Genomic DNA, 21958 nt, shown 5'->3' with positions numbered 1-21958 from the left:
CCTCCAAATTTTGTAATAAAGTTCTCCAACAAAAAACATGTACAAAAATTGTATATATTAGTGAACAGAACACACAAAAATTCATTATATTGGAGAAAACTGCTTGCAAAAATGAGCAATTCACATTAAAATGGGTTTTCAGGAGGACTTCTTAAAAATAAATTTTCAAATGGATGCATGAATGATGTGAACTTAAGACTTGAAAAATGAAAAAACAGAAACCAACAAATCTGTTTATTCTTCCTAGACAATACTGAGCTAGACCAACCGAGGGGTCTGACACAGCGTCAGGCAGCTTCCTATGCTCCTCTGAAGATCTGGGGGTATGTGTGGACTAGAAACTTTAGAAGACCTTGTATGTTTGGAGAACAGGTCCTTACCTGGCTGGGCATCGTGGGAGGGGGTGGCCAGAAGTAGGGGTTGTTAAAGCGCGGCTCCGCCATCCTGCGGGGAAAGCAAAAGAAGAGGGAGAGAGGTGGTTATGGTGGGTTAGGACTGGCCGTGGTGGCAAAAGACATCCTCACACCTCTGGGAAGGAAAAACACATTCCCACTCCCGGCTCCCCAAATGACGGGCAACTCAGCCCTAGCCTCAGGAGAGAGCCAAAGAGGGTGATGATCCAATCATAGAGGAGGAGTAATAAAATAAGAAAGGACCAAGTCATTCTTAACACTTTCATCACTTCACTAACTTGATTTGGGGGTCAAATACTCTCCAGTTTAGTCACAATTAAAAAAACACAGGAGATTAATTTAACCATGACTCCCGTTTCATGTAATAAACACACACACACACACAGCCAAGCCCCTGCTACTATTCCCCTCACATTAACCCCTCCCCAGCTTCCCTTTCCAACCCTATGTAGCAACTAAGCTCGCTTTTCACTTTCCCAATCCCATTTTTTTGGTGTGAAAATCCCGGATTGTGATGCAGCACTACAAATCTGCAAGTGGTGGCTGCGTGACCACAGCCTTATACTTTTATGCATATAGGAAGATAATGACATTGTATTCAGCATGATTGTTTATGGAGCACAACTAGACAGGGGTGGTATTTGGGGTCCATAATGACCTTGTCTTGGTGCCATTCACAGACCCCTAATCCCTTCCTCATACATCTTCCCCTTCAGATCAAAAACTGCTAGGGTATGGTCTGAAGACACACTTCTTGCTGACCACTTTGCCTGGGTCAGGCCAGTGCCTAAATGGATGACCAGGTCTTCCCTTTCGGCCCATGATGGAAGAAAGGTGGGATGTAAATGTGAGAAACTGATGATTTAATGGTTAAGGTCTCTTTGCCTTAATTGTTTCAACATAATTCTAGTTGGTATCAAAAAGGCTGGGGCCATTTCAACCTCCAATGCCTTGAACCTGCAGTCAATTCCCCCACCTCACCCCAAATTCGTTTTAATCAGCTTTTGACCTGGGTGGCCTTTTAGGGTAACCACCAAATTTTTATTAAAGGTAAAGGTAAAGGGACCCCTGACCATTAGGTCCAGTTGTGGCCGACTCTGGGGTTGTGGCGCTCATCTCGCTTTATCGGCCGAAGGGAGCCGGCGTACAGCTTCCGGGTCATGTGGCCAGCATGACTAAGCTGCTTCTGGCGAACCAGAGCAGCGCACGGAAACGCCGTTTACCTCCCCGCTGGAGCGGTACCTATTTATCTACTTGCACTTTGACATGCTTTTGAACTGCTAGGCCACTTTGCTTTGCCACTTTGTATATGACAGAATATTAGAATATTAGGTTTGGAAGGGACCCAGGGGTCATCTAGTCCAACCCCCTGCAATCTGGGAATCTCAGCTAAAGCATCCTTGGCAGAGGATTGTTTTTAAGCTATTTATAAACCCACATTATGTGGGAGGACAAAACTATGGTCTGGAGACTGTCAGTGGTCCAGGTGGTCCCCAGTTATATAAAAAAAATGATAAGGAAGGGCAGACACCTAACGTTGAATTAACAGAAGGTTTAGGCTGCATTCCTATTCACACTTACCTGGGTGTAAGTCCCACCGGTCTCAATGGGGCTTACTTTTGAGTAGACATGTATAGGCTTGCCCTGCCAGTTAAATAAATGGTGGGAAACAATTCATTTTAATCGGGGAGAACAATTTTAAATCAGCAGGGTTAAGAATTAAGGACACACTTGCCTATTTATTCAAATGTTTGAGACTTTTCTGGACTGCAAATTGCTCCCACAATAGTGAATTGATAACTACAGACAAACAGAGTTGGGTCTTTGCTTCTACAATGGATGGCAGCTTAGAAAATGTATTATTTAATTGTTTTTGTCCCAGGGTCTGTTTGAAGGCCCACAAGGCCACCCCTCTGCTAAGGCTAATGGCTGGATGAGTGCCCCACCTGGGATTTCATGAGGGAAGAAAGGTTGGATCTCAATGCAAGAAAATAGCTGGCTAAATAAAATTATCCTGCGGTTCCTTCAATAAATATTGCTCTTTACTATTTATAAATATTGTTCTTTACTATTTATATATACACAGATTGATAGTAAAAAATAAATAAATCCACAAACCTCAAAGCGGCTTAAAAAATATAAAGCAATAAAATTATCACTAAGGAAAATGAACAACAATAATTGAAAACTTTTGAAGAGTTAAACAATAGACTAAAAAACCAATTAAAACTCACACGAACTTTATAGAACATCTAGACAGGCTTGTCTAAACACAAATGTTTTTAGTAGGTGCCTGCCTGATCTCAACAGGCAGGGAGTTCCAAACTGCAGGTGCTGCCACACTAAAAGACCGAGTTATTGCAAATGCAGAATAGATGTTATGCAGCACTTGTAGCAGTGCCAGTTCCACCAATCAAAGCTGCTGAGTGGGTTCAAATGGGGGAAGGTGCTCTCCCCCCACCCCCAAAAAATGTCATCTGCACTGAGATTTGATAAGAAGCAGTATTCTTATTTAACAAGTGTATTGTCTGGAATTAAACCTTTTTAAAATGCTTTAGTTGGATGATTCTCTAACTAAGCCCCGCCATTTCCAAATTGTGATAAGTGTGCTCAGGGAGGGGTAACTTAGGAGAGGAAAGTGAGGCCAGGAGTTGTGGGGGTCCTCAGGAATGGGGTGGAAATACTGGCTAATGGCTCCTTGGTTCCGTAACCCTCCTAGTAAGTTCCAGGTCAGCAAACACAGACTGAAATCCCATATACTTCACCTCTGTATTCTAATAACAGCCATGAAGATACGCAACAGAAACCACATACAAGTTTAAAATGTGAGATATCGGCTAACTATTACAGAAAGATGTTTTCTTAAATTGCTCGCATAAGCCTGGCTGCACCGAACAGTTTTCAGCAAACGTTGAAAGGTTAAAACAGACCACACACGCTAAATCTTGTCGTTCCACAGGCCTAGGCAGACGACTCTAAAGGCTCAGTTTGGTGCCACTGTCAAATGTGCCCAACGAACCCAGGGAATGACCTAGGATTCTCCTGCAGATGATCTCAGTGATCAAGTTGGGATAAAAGGGTTCAAGCGATCCCTAGGTGCCCTGGACCCAAGTTGTTCAGGACTTTGTAAATAGCAAACACAACCCCAATTTCCCAGCATTTGACTCCCTTCCAAATAAATAAATAAAATAAGTGCTGCCAGGAGCTGAATTATGCACCCAATCGCCACGTCCCACCCTTGCGGGACAACGGTATGTCGGAAAAAAACAAAACACACCTTTCTCTAAAGTGGGATACAATTACTCTGCAATGTGTGAACATGACAATCTAGTACCACACAGATACACTTCCGAAGCTGGCCTGGAGATCCCTGTTGCATGCCTATGTCATCATATACCATGGAAGCCTGTTGCTAGGCAGACTCAAACTTTTAAAATAAAATAAGTAACCACGGCTGAAGGATGCTGCTAGTCTGGGGGCCAAACGCTGTAAATGTGCGGAGAGCTTACAAAACGCTTAAAATAATAGGGTTGTCCCACCCCTCCGAAAAAATGCAACCATGCCAACAAAGTCTATTTTTGTCTCTGCTCAACAGTACAGTTTTCAATGACGCCCCTTTAACGCAAACACCGCCAGTATTTTGTATGGAAGGTAAAATGCGGCCTCTACTGTTCCAATCCATGTTTAAAAACCCAGGTTGAAAGCATCTAGATGAGTCCTGTGCTCTTCAGATGCTTTTGACTACAACTCCCATCAGCCCCGAACGTATCTGGGGGGGGGGTGTACCAGGCTGAGAAAGACAGGTTTGCGGGGGGTGTCAAAGGACAGTAGTAGGAGATGAAGCTGACTGGGGAAAAACAAGAGACCCTTTTATTTTGATGTGTTCATAGCCAGAGAGGCAAAATGGAAGATGCTACACTGCAGGAAAGCAACTCAAAGAGAAATTATGGGGTAGCAGGGACCACTTGGGACAAGATCCCTCCCAGCAAGGCAATCAAAGTTAGCAATGCGTATGGGGTTTCACAGCCCCTGTCCAACTTTGCCAACTGCAGAGCACCACAGATGCCAGTCTGAAAATAAATTCTTAGAAAAGGTAGCACATGTTCATTGTATACATACATATGTATATGTGACTATATATATATATATATATATATATATATATATATATACACATACACACACACACACACACACACACACACACAAACACACACAGATGCAAATTTAGGCCAACTTTCAAAAGGAGTGAGGATCACCCCAAATTCTGTCTCTTGCTGCAATGGTTTACTGTGAAGTGCCAACAGGAATTGTGGGCCCCCGACTTTAATTTGTTCTGGAAAACTAAGAAAACTCCTGCTGCCCTTTAAACAAAGATTTCTTTAAAGCTTTAAAAAAAATTAACTGGGGGAAGGGCAGCAGATTCAGGGGGCCCAGGTCACCCCATCAAACTGCCTTCCCAGAGACCATCAATTTAGTCCTTTTCTAGCTAGCAAAATAACTCTTCCAGGACAGAGGTTGTGGGCAGACTACAGGCTTCTAGACTCTGATTTGTTCTTTGCTAGAATCTTGAGGGCTAGTGACCCGGTAGAAAAAAATAATAAACTGCTGCTATACTTTGAAGAGCAAAAAAGAGGACACATTTGTCAACTACTTTTAACTATGGATCGCTATGATGACTCTAATTTTACACGCCCATGAAAAAGAGGCCGTATCCCAGAAAAAGAGGACACGGGGTAACCCTAAATCGTAAGGAATAAAGGTGCCTCTGAGCATGTGCCCAGCGCAGGAATTTGTGATCCAAGCTCACAAGTCCTTTCATCAAGTGAAGTGCAGTGGAAATGTTCCCCAAACGCAACATTTATGTGTTTATCTATATAGCCGGATTTAAATAACGCTTGGTCATCGAAACTTCTAAGCTGTTTACATTAAAATTCCAATTTCTAAGCTCAGTTAGGAACAATTGCAAATATAATATTAGACAAGCATGTCGGCTTCAACACATTTAGCTTTGTTTACTAAACACAAGCAAACCAGACCTGCTAAATTCAATCCCTGCCTAAGGCTGGGCATCAAAACATTTCCGCTGCGAAGTTATCTATGGATTCTACTATTCTATCCGAGGCAAAATAAATAAATAATAAATAAAACAACTCTCCTTTGCACAGGAAAACTTTCCAATTCCAAATTCTCTACAGCAAAATGGAAAGAATAATAACAATAATCCAATGCAAGTTACTGTCATTCGCATAAAAAGCATTTCCGGAAATGTTTTTTACAGTTCAAAACCTTTCAAGAAAGTTTCACCTTCTACACCAAACCCACTATTTTTCAGTAGCCTAATTTAGGGGGTAGATAGCATGTGAACTGGCAGACCTATGGAGCGAGATGGGGGCAGGGAGCGGGGGGAAGATCTACAGCATCCTCTGACCAGAAGCAAGCAAGACCTAGCCATCATCTGGTTAAGTCCTGCCTCGAGGACCCTTACAGCCAAGGGGCCTCACAGTCAGGTCAGCAGATATATACGCACGTAAAGAAAGACGCAACACAAACCCATTTTAGCTCAGGCACTATGGGCAGGCCTGGCACCAAAGCCCAGCACCCTTGGGCAGCTACTATTCCCCTCCTGCTCTCATAGGGCTAATTGCTCTCACCCACTTTGTGCTGCAGGAGTTTTTTTATCAGGGCAAAGGAATTCAGCACTGAGTTTGGGAGTTTCCCACTCCAAAAATGAAAGGTGTCCGTACGACAATTTTATTACTGATCATTTACTTAAATCATTTCTGTCCATCTCTTCAGCCCCCAAAAGCTCTGAGAGTGACTTCACAAATGCAAAGCAATGCGTGCTCCATGCTTAGAGCACCTGCATTGCATGCAAGAGCCCTCAGGTTCAATCCCTGGTATTGGCAACCCCAGATCTACTATATTAATCCAAATTTTTTACTGCCGTGTAGTGGGAGACTGAACGCAGACCTGTTTGAGATCTTGACCTCCCAACTCTAAGGCTGGACAAACCGGCAATCTATGTCCGAAAGAGTCGATCAGGTGGGTAAGCCACTACTTTTCAATAAACCTTGCATGCTTTTATTTTATATGCAATGTCGATAAAACGTGGTTACAGGCCTCTGAGGACACACGGCAACTTGTGGAATGATACCTTTGTTTAAAAATGGAAATGACCTATAAGTGAAATGTAATTCAACAGACATTTGGTGCTTCTGTGCAAGGTGGGTAGTATTGTTGAATTTCAATAAGTGAGAACAGCTGGGAAAATAATCCACAATTTAATTTATTTATTTTTAAAAAGTGGGAGGGCTCAAACTGGGGACGAGATTGCCACTCACCCAGGTTCTAATCTTCCATGCTAACATCTACTAGCCACAATAACTGCACATAACCTCTAATTTGCGGAAATGTCCTTTAGAGGAAGGGCAGTAGATCAATGGTGGAACATCTGCAAAGGGCCCCAGGTCTCGTCCCCAAGAGCATCTCCAGGTAAGGTATGAGAATGCCCCCTGCCTGACACCTTGGAGAGCTACTTGCCAAGTCAGTGTGGACCATACTGAGCTAGGATGGACCGGTGATCTGACTTCCACATAAGACACCTTCCTATGTTCTACATTCCAATGCAGTTATACCTCTTGAATACCAAGATACTTTGGGGAGAGACCATCCCCTTCCTACTCTGCTTGAGATCTCCTAGAAAGGCACCTCGCTTTGCCACCACGGGAAACAGAATCCCGATGGATTCCCAATCTCGGTTCCCCCTTCAGGTGTCCTGCATCCCAGCTCCCATCAGCCCCTTGTCAGTGTGGCCACCAGTGAGGAACAATGGGAGCTGCAGACCCAAAAGATCTGCAGGGTAGCGGAAATGCTGGACAAGTGAGCTCCTGGTCTCAGTTGGCAATGCAACAACATATCTGCCAGGACTAAGGAAGGTATTTTCGGCCCACAAGGCCAGGGGCCAAATGCCAGGGTGGGCAGAGGCAAAAGCAGGCCAGACAACACGTGCAATGCTTACATTTTAGCCATGCAAAAAGCTGCAAGTTTCTTCGTAGCCCATCCCTCTGTCCAGGCAAGCACAGAGGCCGTTAGCAGAGTCCCTGCCAGGCAAAAGCACTTTGGAAGGGCATGAAGCAGGGCACAGGGAGAGTCCTGGGGGGCAGATCAAGAGGTGTGGAGGGCCACATTTGGCTCATGGGCTGGACTGAGAGGAAGGACTGCTTTTGGGGGCCTGTTATACCAGGGAGAGGAGTCGTTTTCAAGGTTCACGCAGCCAGGGCAGGTCAGCTGCAGCCCTGCAAAAAGGGAAGACATTAGCAGCGCCGTGGTTCGTACTCACAGGCTGGCCTCGGAAGCCCGGTGGCCGCAGCTGCCCGAGGAGACGTGAAGATGGTGCTCCAGGCTGGCGGGCGGCAGACGGTCCCCCGCTGGTGCAGGCAGGTACGAGCACCAGTGCCCAGGGCTGGCCTGGGGGTTTCACAGGCCTTCGCCAGCTCCTACCCAACTGTTGTTAAAACAAGCTAGGGCCCCATGTGGGACTGCTCTGCTTTTGAGGCCCCCTCTGTCTCGCCTTGCTGAAATAAAGAGAAATAAATAAGATGTTTTGGTTTTCCCCCATGCAGAAATGGCAGGTTCGCCGATGGGAAGGGATGCGCTGGAAAACACACCCCTGGAGATAGAGAGAACCAAGCTGAGCTCTTGAGCTGCGGCTGGTCCTGTAAGCCCCACAAAGCTCAATGGAACCTCCAAGTCCAGAGGCAGTCTACCTCTCAAGCCCTGGGGAGCAGCAAATCGTGGAGGGAAATGCCAGTTGGGACCACTCAGTACGGGCTATTTGCACCACATTTCTCTGATTTTGCAACTGAGGTGTTTTGACTGCAGGAAAAGACTTGATTCAAAATAGTGCTTGTGCGTATAGAACTGATGAAGAAAAAATGAATGGCGAAGGAGCCCCCAGTGTTGGGTAGTGCCAATTAGAGAGGCAATGCGGTGTAGTGGTTAGAGGTCTGAGTGACGGACTAAGACCTGGGACAGAGCAGGGTTCAAATTCCCCCACTCAGCCATGAAGCTCAACTTGAGGTCCTGTCACTGTCTCTCAGCCCAAGTTACCTCACAGGGTCGTTGTGATAAAGGCAAAGACATTTTTTGTGGGGGAGGGAGAACTGTGTATGCCACTTCAAGCTGCTTAGAGAAACAGTGAAATATAAACGCAATACAGTGGTACCTCGGGTTACATACGCTTCAGGTTACATACGCTTCAAGTTAAAGACTCCGCTAACCCAGAAATATTACCTCGGGTTAAGAACTTTGCTTCAGGATGAGAACAAAAATCGTGCAGCAGCGGCACAGAGGCCCCATTAGCTAAAGTGGTGCTTCAGGTTAAGAACAGTTTCAGGTTAAGAACGGACCTCCGGAACGAATTAAGTATGTAACCAGAGGTACCATTGTATATAAATAAAACTTGGAGCTGGAACCTGGAATGGCAGGGCATCAGAAAAAATTATTGCTCAAAAAATTAAAAGACTAAGCACAAGATTTGAGAGCAACTGGAGAGGAAATGCGGTGTGGGGATGGCGCTTCTAAAAGGATTAAGTAACAAATTAAGCTCTCCTGTCACCTCTCTTGTAAAAGGGAGCCAATCTCTAGAGATTGAGCCTTGGCCTGGAACTACAAATGCTGCCAAACTTAGCTGTGGATGGCAGCCCTGGGCTGTATCCAACCAAATCCTACTTAGAATACACCCACTGAAATCAATGAACCTAGGGCAGGAATGTCCATTCATTTCAGCGTGTCTACTCTGAGTAGGACTATCACTGTCTCTCCCACATTCCAGCGTGCTATATCATGTGTATTCATCAGGCTGCCAATGGGGTCTCAGAGGCCCCCCCCATACAATGTCAGAACAGGGTAACCAAAACCATCAAAGGGAGATGGAGCAACTCCCCCATGAAGAAATGCTGTAGCACTTGGGACTTTTTAGGTTACAGAAAAGGCGAGTGAGAGGCAGCACGATATTGTATTTTAGTGTTCTGTTGGAAGCTGCCCAGAGTGGCTGGGGAAACCCAGTCACATGGGCGGGGAATTAATAATAATAATAATAATAATAATAATAATAATAATAATAATACACATTTATAAAATTAAACGTGGCATGGAGAGAGTGGATAGGGATTGGCCTGATCCAGCAGGCTCTTCATAAGTTTGGATAATGCCAAAGCCAGCGCAACAGAGAATGTGCATCCTCAAAACATGTCCACAATTTTTCTGTAGCAAACAGGTGTTGCAGTTGCACACAAGTCTAGAAAACAGGTGCCCCAACAGGAAACCTGCAAGCAGGACCCAAGCACAAGAACACTCTCCCCTCCTGTATTCCGTGAACCTGCTCAATCAGGCCAATGGCCCATCTAGTCCAGCATCCTGTTCTTACAGATGGCCCATTGGGAAGCCGGACATGAGTGAAACAGCACTCTGTCCATCTGTGATTTCTAGAAACTGGTACAGTATTCAGAGGCACGCTGCCTCCGACTGTGAATGCACAGCTTAGCCTTTATGGCTAATAGGGTTGTTACTAATGAAAACGAACCCTGAACATTCAAGGAGGGGAAAAACCACACACAGGGCTACAGTCCCGAGCTAGTGAAGCCCAGATTCTGGACTCTGCTTCTGGATCACTTGTACTGCATCAGGCATGCAAATAGCCACTGGCCTGGTAAAAATCGGCTCCATGCAGAGGAAACTTACAAAAACTGTTTTCTACTATCTCCTTTCCTTTCTTCTTAAACTTATATTGAATATACAACTCAAAGAGAGAATGAGCATAATACGAACAACAAGAAAATCTACCATTCGAGATCCAAAGTTGCATGAATCTATTTTCACTAATTCAATGAACAGTTTGTCAAGGTTATGGAAACTGCCGAATCGTAAACCCTGCAAAACAAATTCTTTCTAAGGATAGAAAGGTTTTCCCTCTTTTCCAGCAGAAGCAAAGCTTTACTTTACCAGCACCATATCATCCTAGTCCACAAGGAGCCCCCTAGAATCTAATACAACATCTGGAATGTTCAACCAGCTAGCAGGTCTTTTCCTTCTAGCTACAAATCACTGAGATAGATAGGTCTGGGCAAGTGGGAGAGTATTTTTTAAGGTCTCAAACTGCACAGCTGCCTCCAGTTCCAGATGTTGGCACAGATCCAACCTGCCTGTAGTAATGTCTCTATCCATCAGAATCTTCCTATTCTTTGAGATCGGCTGGTGTCCCCGCTTTGCATGATTTAAAACCAGGTGGGGTTCAAGCAGAGCTCTCTTGGTGGTGGCACCACAGCTGTGGAACCGGCTTCCCAGGGAGGCCACACACAGCTTCCACCGCATCTGAGGCTGCACCTTTGTAACTCCCTCCCAGTAGAGCTGTGGTGGGAGGCAACTCTCCAAGCTTTATGGAAGCTCCTTCATTGGCTTTCCCCTGAATTCTGTCCCACTGGCTGGATGAAGGCTGGAATATGGTGGTGCTATTTGTGTTCTGAGTCTGTTCTTATTTTCCTTCTGTTTTATTCTTAGGTTTCCTTCCTGGCTTCAGTCACGCTAATTTTTCTTTTTACTTGTCTTTATTGTGATGAGATGCTTCAAGTGGTCTTCCCCCAGAAAAGGAACATATATTTAAAAATAAATGCAAATAAATAAAGCAAGCATCCAGATTCTAAGCTACGCTGGGCTTTAAATTTTAGCGCACGCACCTTGAGTTTGGTGGCATATTGGCAGCCAGGTGGAACTCCTTTAGAACTGGTGTGACACGTTCCTGGCAAGCCGGCCTGCTTAACAACCTATCTGCTGATTTTTGCCCTGGCTGCAGCTTCCGAGCCAAGCAGACAGCATTGCAAAAGTCCAACCTTGCAGTTCCCAGCGAACTGATCAGGTAGTTAAACAATGGCATTTGCTGCCTGAGCTGCGTCACCAATTTAGGCGGCTTCAAAGGCGTGGAGGTAGGTTTTAGAGAAATTAAGGGAGGGGGCGGGAAAGGCTATTAATGGCTATTGTCCATGGTGATTGTAAGCTTCCAGCAGGAGCAGTCTATCTGATCCACCAGAATTAGGCAGCATTACTCTGAAAGGCCCACAAACCACCTCAGTTTACCCTGCTGAGGAACAGGTGGGCGAGCCTGGCGTAAAAATAGCTGCTGAGGCACTAGGTGGCAAAATGTATGTTCGCAGGGAATGCCAAAAGGCAGTCTGTGGGTTGTTCCCTAGAGACTTCTTGTGCTCTCTCCTGAACCCTTCCAGTGACTTGGGCTTGATAGGGAAGCCCATCAGTCGGTTGCCAAGCAACCACTCCGTCTGTTAACTCACCCTAGGCCAAAGATGAGGAACCAGAAGCACTCCAGCTCCCATCACCTCCAGCCGTTGGTCCTGCCCTCGGGCTGATGGCAGCTGGAGGCCTACCACATCTGGGAGAAGCCCTCACAGGCTTCTCTGTGTCAGGCTGCTGAGGTGGCCGCCTCAGGCAAATTGGCTGGGATGTCAAGTAGTTAGCCCTTTGATTAATTAATTGCTGCCAGAGACAGGATTTCTGGGATTTTTCTGCCAGGTGTCTAAATAAACTCAATCTGCTCTGGGTACAAAGCACTTTGGGTGATGCCATAACTCAGAGTAGGCCCACTGCAATCGGGGAACTTTAGGTCACATCCACACCATTCCTTTAAAGCATGAGGATGCCACTTTGAACAATTCCTGGAGTTTCCTGGGAAGAACTGATTGTTAAACCACAACCACAAAATAACTTGCAACCATAAAACTAAGATGGGTCCTAAAAATATTTGGTTTGCTTGAACAATGACTTATGGTCATTATAGACGAGATGTGAAAGGCCCTCTCTTTTTTCCTTCCTACTATATGGCACCCCAAATATCCTCATGTCACCCCATCTATTTCTTTATCCTTCCAATTAATTGTCACTTTTGCCACATGAAGCGCTGAAGAGGCCAGCTTCTTTTCATTCCAAGCCTGGAAACAAACCCTGAAAAACAGCTTGCCTCTTCAGCACGTGCCAGGAAAATCCCAATTGAAAAACTTGAAACCATGCTTTCCAGGAAGGCCTCAGAGCCTACCAGAAACTGCACAGTGGGTCACTTTTAGCCCCAAACCCAACATTTTAAGAGAAACTACCCATTAGCAGGGAACAACAGGGTTCCCAAACTTATATCCCCCCCAAAAAAAATTTTAATACACGGGTGGGCAAGATTTACTGAGTGGGAGATGGGTGCTTAACTCAGATGTTGAGAAAGTTGATGTGAGTCTTAAATCTGCTTTTAGTCTTGTTATTTCAACTTTTTGAATATCTTCAATTATTGCCATCAGTTTTTTTTTAAGTAATAATTTTATTCTTTCATCTTTTCTGTTAACTGCTTTGAGGTTTTTCTAAAAAAAAATTGAGTAGCTGAATATCAAATACTAGAGACTAGAAACATTTAACTATTCTTCCCTGGTCTGTATGATTTATGCCGGAATAACTTGCAGCTAACTAAACGTTTGAGCTGGAAATATGACCCTGCAATTATTATTATTATTCATTTATTGTTTTGTTTATTGTTTATTAATTTACTGTTTGTTAATTATTTATTAATTGAATTGAGTTGATTATTTATTTATTAAATTGAGTTGCCAAAGACAACTCAGAGCAACTTCCAACCAAATAAACAAAACCCGACAGATACATTAAAACCAAACCAAACTAACTAACAAACTAACTAAACTAATACATTTAAAATACATTTAAAAACATTCTCCCACACTCTAAAAGGCCAGACTTATAGAAGACCGAAGGCCTGGCTAAAGAGGAAAGTTTTTGCCTGATTCCTAAAGATATGTAACAAGGGCCTCCCCAGGGAGAGTATGCCTCAAGTGAGGAGCCACCACTGAAAAGGCCCCTTCTCGTGTTGCCACTCCCCGGATCTCCCCTGGAAGGGCCACATGAAAGAGGGGGCTCAGATGACATATGCAAGACCTGGTTTGGTTCAAGTGGAAAGAGGTTGTCCTTAAGCTTCTTAACTGCTCCCAGTCCTGCTCCTTAATTCTACAACTGAGAATTAGCTGCTTTTGAATCTGTACACCAGGGATGGGGAGCCTGAATGCCCTCTGCATGTGCCTCCCTGGACTCCCAACTCCAATCAGTCCCAGCCAGCAATGGCCAGTGAGCCGCAGAAGAGGCAGCCTACAGCAAGCCAACATCTAAGCCTCAGCCCCAACCGCAATACAGAGAGGATAATACCAGCCAGCCTTACAGGGCATTCATGTACCTAAAACTCCAGTATGCTGCAAACCCTTCTAAGCATCATCATCACAATATTATCTCTATATATTGGGAGTGGGGCTCAAGCTTCAAACTTCACAAAAAGCAACAAAGTGGTTCGTTTTGAAACCAGCCCATAGCTACGCTCCCAAGGAGAGTGTATCAACGCAGACAGCTGTGTGGATCTGTGACATAGAATATTAGATGGGCGACAGGTGAGCCTGTTGGAATTTGGCTGCAGCAAGGCGGGCGAACAGACGCGGACCTGGGATCACAACCTCGATCTGCCAGGCAGCACAACTGCAATGCTACACAGAGTTACCCAATAAACTTCTGTGAACTCAGAGGAGCTCACTTCTGACCACGTTGCTCTAACTTGTAGGAGGACACAGTTGAGCACAGGCCCACCGGAAGTTGGAACTGCATCGCTGGAAGGAACCACAAGGGTCATCTAGGCCAACCCCCTACAATGCAGGAATCACAGCCGAAGAATCCCTGACTGAAGGTCACCCAACTTTGGCTTAAGAACTTCAAATGTGAGTCCACCACTTTCCGAGGGAGTCTGTTCTGCTGTTGAACACACCAGAAAGTTCTTCCTCATGTTTAGTCAGAATCTCCTTTCTCGTCATTTGAATCCACTGGTTTGTTTCCCACCCTCTGGAGCAGCAGAAAACAATACTGCTCCATTTTCGAGGTGACAGCCCTTCAGAGATTTGAAGATGACCATCATATCACCTCTCGGTCTTCTATTCTCCAGGCTAAACATGCGGCCTTTAACTTATAAACAGAAATGCAAATCTCCCAAGGTCTTGCCATTTTAACTGCAACCATGAATTAGGAGCATGGGAACCGGTGTATATACGGAGCCAGACAACTGGTTTACTTGGCTCAGAGTCTACACCGAATTCCAGTGGCTCTCCAGGATTTGAGGAAGGCGACAATCACAGCCCTACCTAGGGACGCCATTTGGGGACTGAACCCAGGGGATTCTGCATAAAAAGCAATGTTCTACCTTTTGAGTATCTCCTCCATTATTTTCCTTATTCTTCCACCCCCTCTACACCAGCCTCCTCCAATTTGCTGCCCACCATCTATTGTTGAATTCTTGCCACCATCAGCCAGCATGGCCAAATGGTCAGGGATGATGGGCACGGTGGCCCCAGATTTTTCAAAGGCTGGCACAGACTGGTCTATACTAATCAGTAGTAAAACTTGAAAGCCTCATTATCATCTCATCCATTTGCCAGAACCAGGAGGGTTCATCTGTTAACCCTGACACTCCAGCAGATACCAGCGCTCTGAGAAAAAAAAGAAAGCCCAGAGTTAAGTTCTTCCCACTATTCCTGCTCCACTAAATATATGATCAAAGGGAGATCATCTGTTGATCCACCTTGTATGAGCAGCAAGGGAACCATGCAACTGTCACATGCAGCTTTAGAAACTCAAGATATATTATCTAATCGCCAAAACGCACCTTAAACCTAGGTTACGGTCATCACAACAGAATGTTCAGGCACCATTTTTCTCCACTGATGTTTACGGTTGTTGTTATAATTATTATTAATTTCATTTCTATATTGCTTTATATTTTAACGGACAACTCTCAAAAACACATTCAAATCAAACAATGCAGAGTAAAACAAATCCAAGCTACAAGGAAAACATTTCAGATCCTTCTCTAAGTGACCTTTTGCTTTCCTCAGTCGCCAACCTGCCCCCCCCCCCCGAGATCTCCACATGGTCGCAACTGGACCTGCGCCTGAAGCAAAACGCGCCTGGCTAATTTCGAACACTGGTTGCTCTAGTGGCCTGATCCACTAGAGCTCTCCTCATGTCCTTATGTTTAAATGGAAGGAACAAACGTCTCCGGCTGGCCCACATGTGCTTGGTCAACAACAACCATCCTGTACAAGCATGATGCCGGAGCTGTTTCCTCAGCTAGGAGCAAGAACCTCTTGCCCTCATGTGCAACCCAGTCGCCCTTTCCCATAAGCCATTTATCTATCCGCCTCTCTCCCGTAAGTTCGGTTTAATGGCCGTATTCAGCGTGGCAATGCACTGCCGTTTACTCCATTTGCCCTCATCGACTGGCTGTTTTAGTTCACACCATCAACCATCCTAAGCATCTCCCACCAGGAAGGGGAACGCACAAGAAGCATTTCCCTCAAAATAAGTCGCTTTGCCAAGGCCTCTCTGCTGGAGGAGGGGAACCAAGTGCCCTTTCCCACAGAATCTTCCAGCAAGAGGCAAGACAAAAGGCTCCATCGAAGCCTTGGTTGCTGGTCACTCTGTGGAGGGGAGAGGGTGTGTTTGGCCCCGTGGACCATTTTTGTGAGGGAAAAGAGAATGGGCGGGGGGGGGGTCTCCATGAGGAAGCCCATCTGGGTCAAGTTGGGAACAAGAGAAATAACAGCAAGCACACAGCATGCAAACCAAACATTTCTTGGCTTTTCTACCAGTGTTATACTGGTAAAGGGTGGAAAAATTAACCGTTGCACTGAACATCAGGTCCTTCATTCATTCCCCTACAAATATATCCACGACCAGGATTAGGCCCAATTTGTTCACGAACGCATTGTTTGATACATAAGGCCCTCATTCTTCCCGCACCCCAAAACCAGTTTTTCTAAGAATTATGAACCCAGGAGTCTACTTCTGTGCTTCTGCATGAGTCACTGTTTGGGATGCAACTCCTCACTGGAAGCCTGAGGTGGTTACCAATGCAGAGATGCAACAGCCAGCCTCCTTTAGTGTTGGTGATTTTGGTTTCCAGTCTACACTGGGAATGATCCCCTCACAACAAATGATGAGACTTTGTAGAGTTGCCCATCCCCAGGAAGCAAGGCCTGAGTTGTAAATAATGCAGAGACACAACGAGCAACCTCCTCCCTGGAGATTCTCATTCTTAGCAGCACATTACCGGTTCTCCTGCTGTAGACACTTTGGGAATTACTGGGGTATTCTTTTGGCTTCTCCCCATAATCACATAACTTTAAGCATCAGGTCTGTATTTGTTCATGAATACAGTCATGTTTAGGAGCTGCGGTCTGAAACCGCAGCTCCTAAACACGAAGGAGGGCCCAGTTCTCAGAGATGGAGCCCTCTTCCCCAAAATACAACAGCAACATGAACACAGAACAGGAAATACCAAGCCAATTCCTCTTAGGGTAAGGAGTCCGGTATTATTGAGAAGAGCTCTGTGTGACCCGAAAGCTTGCAAATTCACACACTAACATTAGTCGGCCTTGCTTGAGGAAGAGCCAAAACCACACCATCTCTATCACCGAGTCTTACCTGACCCTCTAAGTTCCTATTCTCTGCCACCGACAAAAGCAACCAATGTCTTAAGATGCCAAATGGATCAACTACATGCACACACCAGGGCTGTCTGAACCCCTCTCTCAGCAATGTCCAGCCCAGCTCAGCCCCAGCATGGCCCAAAAACTTGTGTGCCGCCTCTCTCGAGAACGTCTCCACCTCTTCTAAGGCCTCTGCTTGCCCGCTTCAAGAACAGCCACCCAATCCAACCTAACCCAAGCCGGCATTTGGGGATGGGTGGGTCAAATTGTGGTATTTTGGGCAGAAAGTCTCCAAAAGGCAAACTGCAAAAATTATAACTGAACAAAAGGACGTGGAGTTATGCCTCACAGATCCATGCACAGTGCACCATTCCACTGGAAGAGCAATAAATAAAATTTTAAAAACCAGCACATTTCCCAACCACTGTCGCCACCTCCCCACTACCGTCCAAAAATAAATCCATCCTTGTCTTAGGACACATTGCTTCTTCTTTTTTAAGTCCAATGGCAAATGAGCTCACACAAGATTCGGCCACCAAACATCTTAAAATTTAAGCCCAAACACCACATATACGGGGAGACAAATGCACATGGAGACATGAAATATAAATATACGCACACACATATAAAAGCTTATGTTTCTCTGAAACTGTACAGACCTTTCTCTACCGAACTGCAAAAGTGGGGTAGGGGGGTGGGGAGAGAGAGACAGGATCTCCAACATTTTTTTTTTAAAGCTGCAGATTCCACACCAGGAGAACATACCACATTCCAATTCACACAGCTAATTTCCAAACTATTCCTCAGCAAACGTGGCATTTGCAAAAGCTGTTTTAAGAAAGCGAGCACAATACCCCATTAAAAGAAAAGGCATGTAGAAAAAAAAGAACCAACAAATTCAGTTACAACCGACCCCCCACTCCTTAAATATTCCAAAAGGGGGAAAAAGGAAAGAAAACTGTACAACTCCGAGTCACTTGGGAGAGAGGGGGTGTCCTTTTTTATGCAATATTTTCATAGCCAACTTTCGCATAAGTTAACTTCAGATCTAAAAAATAAATAAACAAACAGCCATTTCCTTTCCCCCCCTCCCCTTAAATAAAAGTGCAATCGACACGCAATTCACAGTGCAAGAAGCAAAAACAACAGTGCAACATCCCAGACTCTCACACACAAAAGCAAAGCAAGATTACAACAACGCCAACCCCCTCCCCAAAAAGCATAAAACCCCAGAACAAAGCAAAACACCCCTTTTCAGGTGCCCCCGGTTCCCCCCTGGGCTGCCTCTCCAACACTCTCAAGACAGTTTTTTTATTATTATTATTAAAATCTGCAGACAAAAGGGGAAACAAAAATGGCAGCCTCGCTTATTTTTAAAACAGAAACGGGGACGCCATATTCTGCAGATCTGCAAAAAAGGGAGAAATCGGAAGCTTCGCCTGGACTCCGAGAGGGGAAGAAGAGAGGAGGAAAAAAAAAATTTTCAGGCAGCCGCAAAACTAGAAAGTCGGAGGGGGGGAAAAACGGGAGGAAAAAAAAAAATTAAGCTCCTTTTTGCCCTCGCCTTTATTTGCATTAAATCATTGTTGGCCGGAGGTCTTTTTGCACCAAAAGGGGTGTTTTGTTTTATTTATTTTTTTAACGTATTATTCTTAATAATCTTTCCCTCTTTTGAATAGCCCGGCTTTTATTTATTTAAAAAAAAAAAGACACTTCCTATACCAATACACATGCTCCGCTTGCAAATTGCAACCCAAGCCAGAGATCCGTCTGCAAAGGAAGAAAATGGGCACCCCCGTTTCGCTTCCTCTTCCTCGCCTCCTCCTCCTCCTCCTCCATCTCCACCCGCCCAACCTTTAGTTACGTCGGGGGGGGGGCGGAATAAGGAGGAGGAGGAGACGACCGGGGAAAGGGGGGGGGGACACACACACCGGGAAGACAGTGCCCCCCCCCCCGCACGATCTCCGGTGCAGACCTGCTGCAAATGCGCGCATCGAATTTGCAAACGCACCGTCTCTCTCCCCCCCCCAATTCTATTTCCCCCTTTGCAATCTTAGCCTGAAACTGACATGCATTTTGCAGAAAGCCAAGGAAGGAGAGGAAAAAAGCATGCAGCGTTGCTACTGAGCTGCAACATTTGCAATCTATTCCCTTCTCTCTCCCGCCCCCCAAACCTCCACAAGTTTAACCCCAGCACCCTCCAACCTCGCCAATCCTTGCTTGGAGCTGGCCTGGGAGAGCGCGTCAGCCTCTCTGCCCTTTCCTCCATAATAACAGAACACAGTAATAGGAAGAATACACACCTTCGATTGCAGAGGTTTTGGCAAACGTGGGGCGCTTTTAATGCAAATAGACATGAGGCGAGAGTATAGATATCTAGAGATAAAGACGGGTAATAATAGAGCCACTCAAGTCTTATCAGGAGGGGGGGCAAAAAGGAGTGGGGGTTTTTTCCAACACTCCCCCCCTCAAAAAAAAAAAAGAACAACACTCCCTACCAGGGCGATCTTGGGAAGTTCAGTCTCTATAGCTTGGGTTTTTTTTTTCCTCCGCCCCCCCCCCCACGCCGAGTGCTTATAAAGCTCAGTTCAAATCTTCCGGGTCGGCCAGGAGTTCACTTCTGGTTTTTGCAACAACCCAAGCCAGCCAGCCGGAGGGTTGCTTTCTATGAGGTCCGAGCGCGCAGCAGAAGGGTTTTTCCTCTTGCGACCGATTCTTCCTTCCGCCTCCAAAAATAAAGCAAGTTTTCTTTAAAAAAGCATTTTTTTAAAAAACAGAAAACCTCCCTATTCTTTTTGATCGTGTTCTTTTTTTTCTTCTTTTTCCTGCAATCTTTTTTTTTCTTTCTTCCTTGGTAGTTGTGTGCGAAAAGATTCTTGCGAGAGACTTTCCAAAAGGGGCAGATCCAGCCCAGGCGAGGGAAATGGGGGAGGGAGTTTTGGAAAAGAAAACATTGGGGTGGGGTGCAGAGGGGGGTTTGGTGGGTGGCGGAGGGGGGGTGCCTTGTGGGTTTGGCTGGCTACAGAATGTGCCCAGACATTGCTTGCTAGGCACAGAACAAGAGATGGGCTGGCTTACGAGCCTGTTTCCTCCACCCACTGATTTTTATTTTATTTAAAAAGCAGATTCCTTATCATCTCCTCCCCCCCCCCCCCCAAACACAACCCCCAGCCCCAAAGTTGCCCTAGGCAACTTTGAATTTCCAATATAAATTCATAGGCACCTCCCTCGCAGGGGGAAAATAAAATAAAGGGTGTGCTGGTTAATTCAGGAAGGCCCGTGGCCCTGGAATCCCTCTTTATCTGGGAGCAAGCACCACCGCAAAATCAGAAGCATGGAACTGTAGAGTTGAAAGGAGTCCCCAGGGGTCATCTAGTCCAACCCGCTGCAAATGCAGGAATCGCAGCTTTGAGTTGCTTTTGTTTTTTGTTTCTAAAGTGACTTAGAAGTATAATAATAATAATATGCAAAGGCTACTGCTTGTCTAGCCAGGCTGCTACTCTGGATTTGCTGCCCCCCCCACCTGCGGTAGATGGGAGGTAAATCCTGAACTCGGGACCAAGTCATGTGATGGATGTCATCTGCAGCTCCACAGGGTGTCTGGCTCCGCTGTCCCCTAAAGAGCACTTTGCTCTGTAAGTGTGCCTCCCCCGGATGAATGTTGTTGTCGTCTGGATTTACGTACCTCCTTTGATTCTCTCAGGTTGCTTCACAGGATTAAAAATACAAAGTAAAAAACCAGTAAATAGTTAAAGCAAAAGCAACAAAACAGTAACCCCGTCCCACAAACACATTTTTTAAAAATGTAGAATATTTAATTGGCCTTACAAAAAACAACAACCAAAAAAACCAGAAATACAAAATATAAATTAACATATAACACTTAAGAACAATTTAAAACAACCCCAGCCTTCCCAAATAATTCCATTTTTTCTGCCAGATGTTCTTGCTGTCAGCTGAGACTTAAGAATAAAATTGTTAATTTTGGAAATAATACGTCCCCTCTTGCCCCCCCCCATGCTATGCCCCTGTTGGGAAGACCATTCCATAGAGAGGGAGCCACCACTAACAAGGCCCTTTTAAAACTCCAGCTCCTATCAGCCTCAGCCAGCATGGCCAATGGACAAGGATGATAGGCGATTTAGTCCAAGACCTGGGGGACACAAAATTGGGATTATACACAATCTCCACCAGCTGTATTTCACCTCTTCCTGCTTTGTATGGGTCATTTCAAAATGGCTTTTGTGAGTGGGATCCTCTCACCTCTCTGGGTCCAGATGTGGAATTGGGTGGGCTGGGGGACACCTGATGAGGACTGGCCCATTTAATTATTAGGTGGTGGTGCAGTGGTTAGAGTGTCAGACTAGGACCTGGGAGATGAGGTTCGAATCCCTACTCAGCAATGAAGCTCACCGGGTGACCCTGGGACAATCACTGCCTGTCAGCCTAACCTACTGCACAGGGTTGTTGAGCTCCTGGAGCTCCTTACAGGAAAGACAGGACATAAGCATGCAAGCAAGCAAATAATAAGAGAGCTCAAAGAATGCCACCACCTTGAGCTGGCACCCAATTCATGCTCTACATTCTCAACAACCGTGCAAGGTAGGCCAGCATTATCATCTCCATGTAGTCGACAAGACATCAATGTCTTGCACAGGAGTAGTCATTCCAGTGCCTTGCAGATGTCATTGGGCTCCAGCTCTCATCAGCCACAGAGTTGACTAACCCTGGTTCTTACCTTAAGGCTTCCCTAATCAGTTTGGAGCTGGGCCAAGTTTTGAACCCAGGACTTAAGTTCTTAGCTGCTGCTGCTGCTACCTCACCGGAGGAAGATTGCTGCTTCATTTGCCCCACATGCAGATGTGGAAGACAGCACATCCCAGAAGCCTCTCTGGGGCAAACTCAGCCTTTTTGCCCTCCCGGTTGAGACAGAGACACTCCTCACGTGCTTCTGCTCTGCCA

General features: G+C 45.5%; 1 protein-coding gene across 9 annotated transcripts in view; it reads right to left on the bottom strand.

Annotated features, from left to right (window-relative positions):
- The window catches only part of ZNF362 (zinc finger protein 362), a 29696-nt gene extending 9813 nt beyond the window's left edge, over positions 1-19883 (bottom strand). The window contains exons 1-2 of one of the 9 annotated variants that reach the window (XM_083628781.1): positions 19300-19883; positions 381-444 (exon numbers count right to left, since the gene is read on the bottom strand). In XM_083628781.1, the coding sequence (XP_083484907.1) occupies positions 381-443 (63 nt within the window). In that variant the 5' untranslated portion in view covers position 444; positions 19300-19883. Of the gene's footprint in view, positions 1-380; positions 1530-1691; positions 4101-7755; positions 7891-11149; positions 17634-17655; positions 18313-18713; positions 18902-19201 lie in introns of those variants that run through there. The other 8 variants (XM_083628783.1, XM_083628777.1, XM_083628782.1 and 5 more) reach the window with 8 other exon arrangements.
- Positions 19884-21958: the final 2075 nt, after the last annotated feature.

This window comes from Podarcis filfolensis (genome assembly GCF_964270895.1).
Source record: "Podarcis filfolensis genome assembly, chromosome: 8".
Classification (NCBI taxonomy): Eukaryota; Metazoa; Chordata; class Lepidosauria; order Squamata; family Lacertidae; genus Podarcis; species Podarcis filfolensis.
This window is presented reverse-complemented; position numbering and strand designations above follow the sequence as displayed.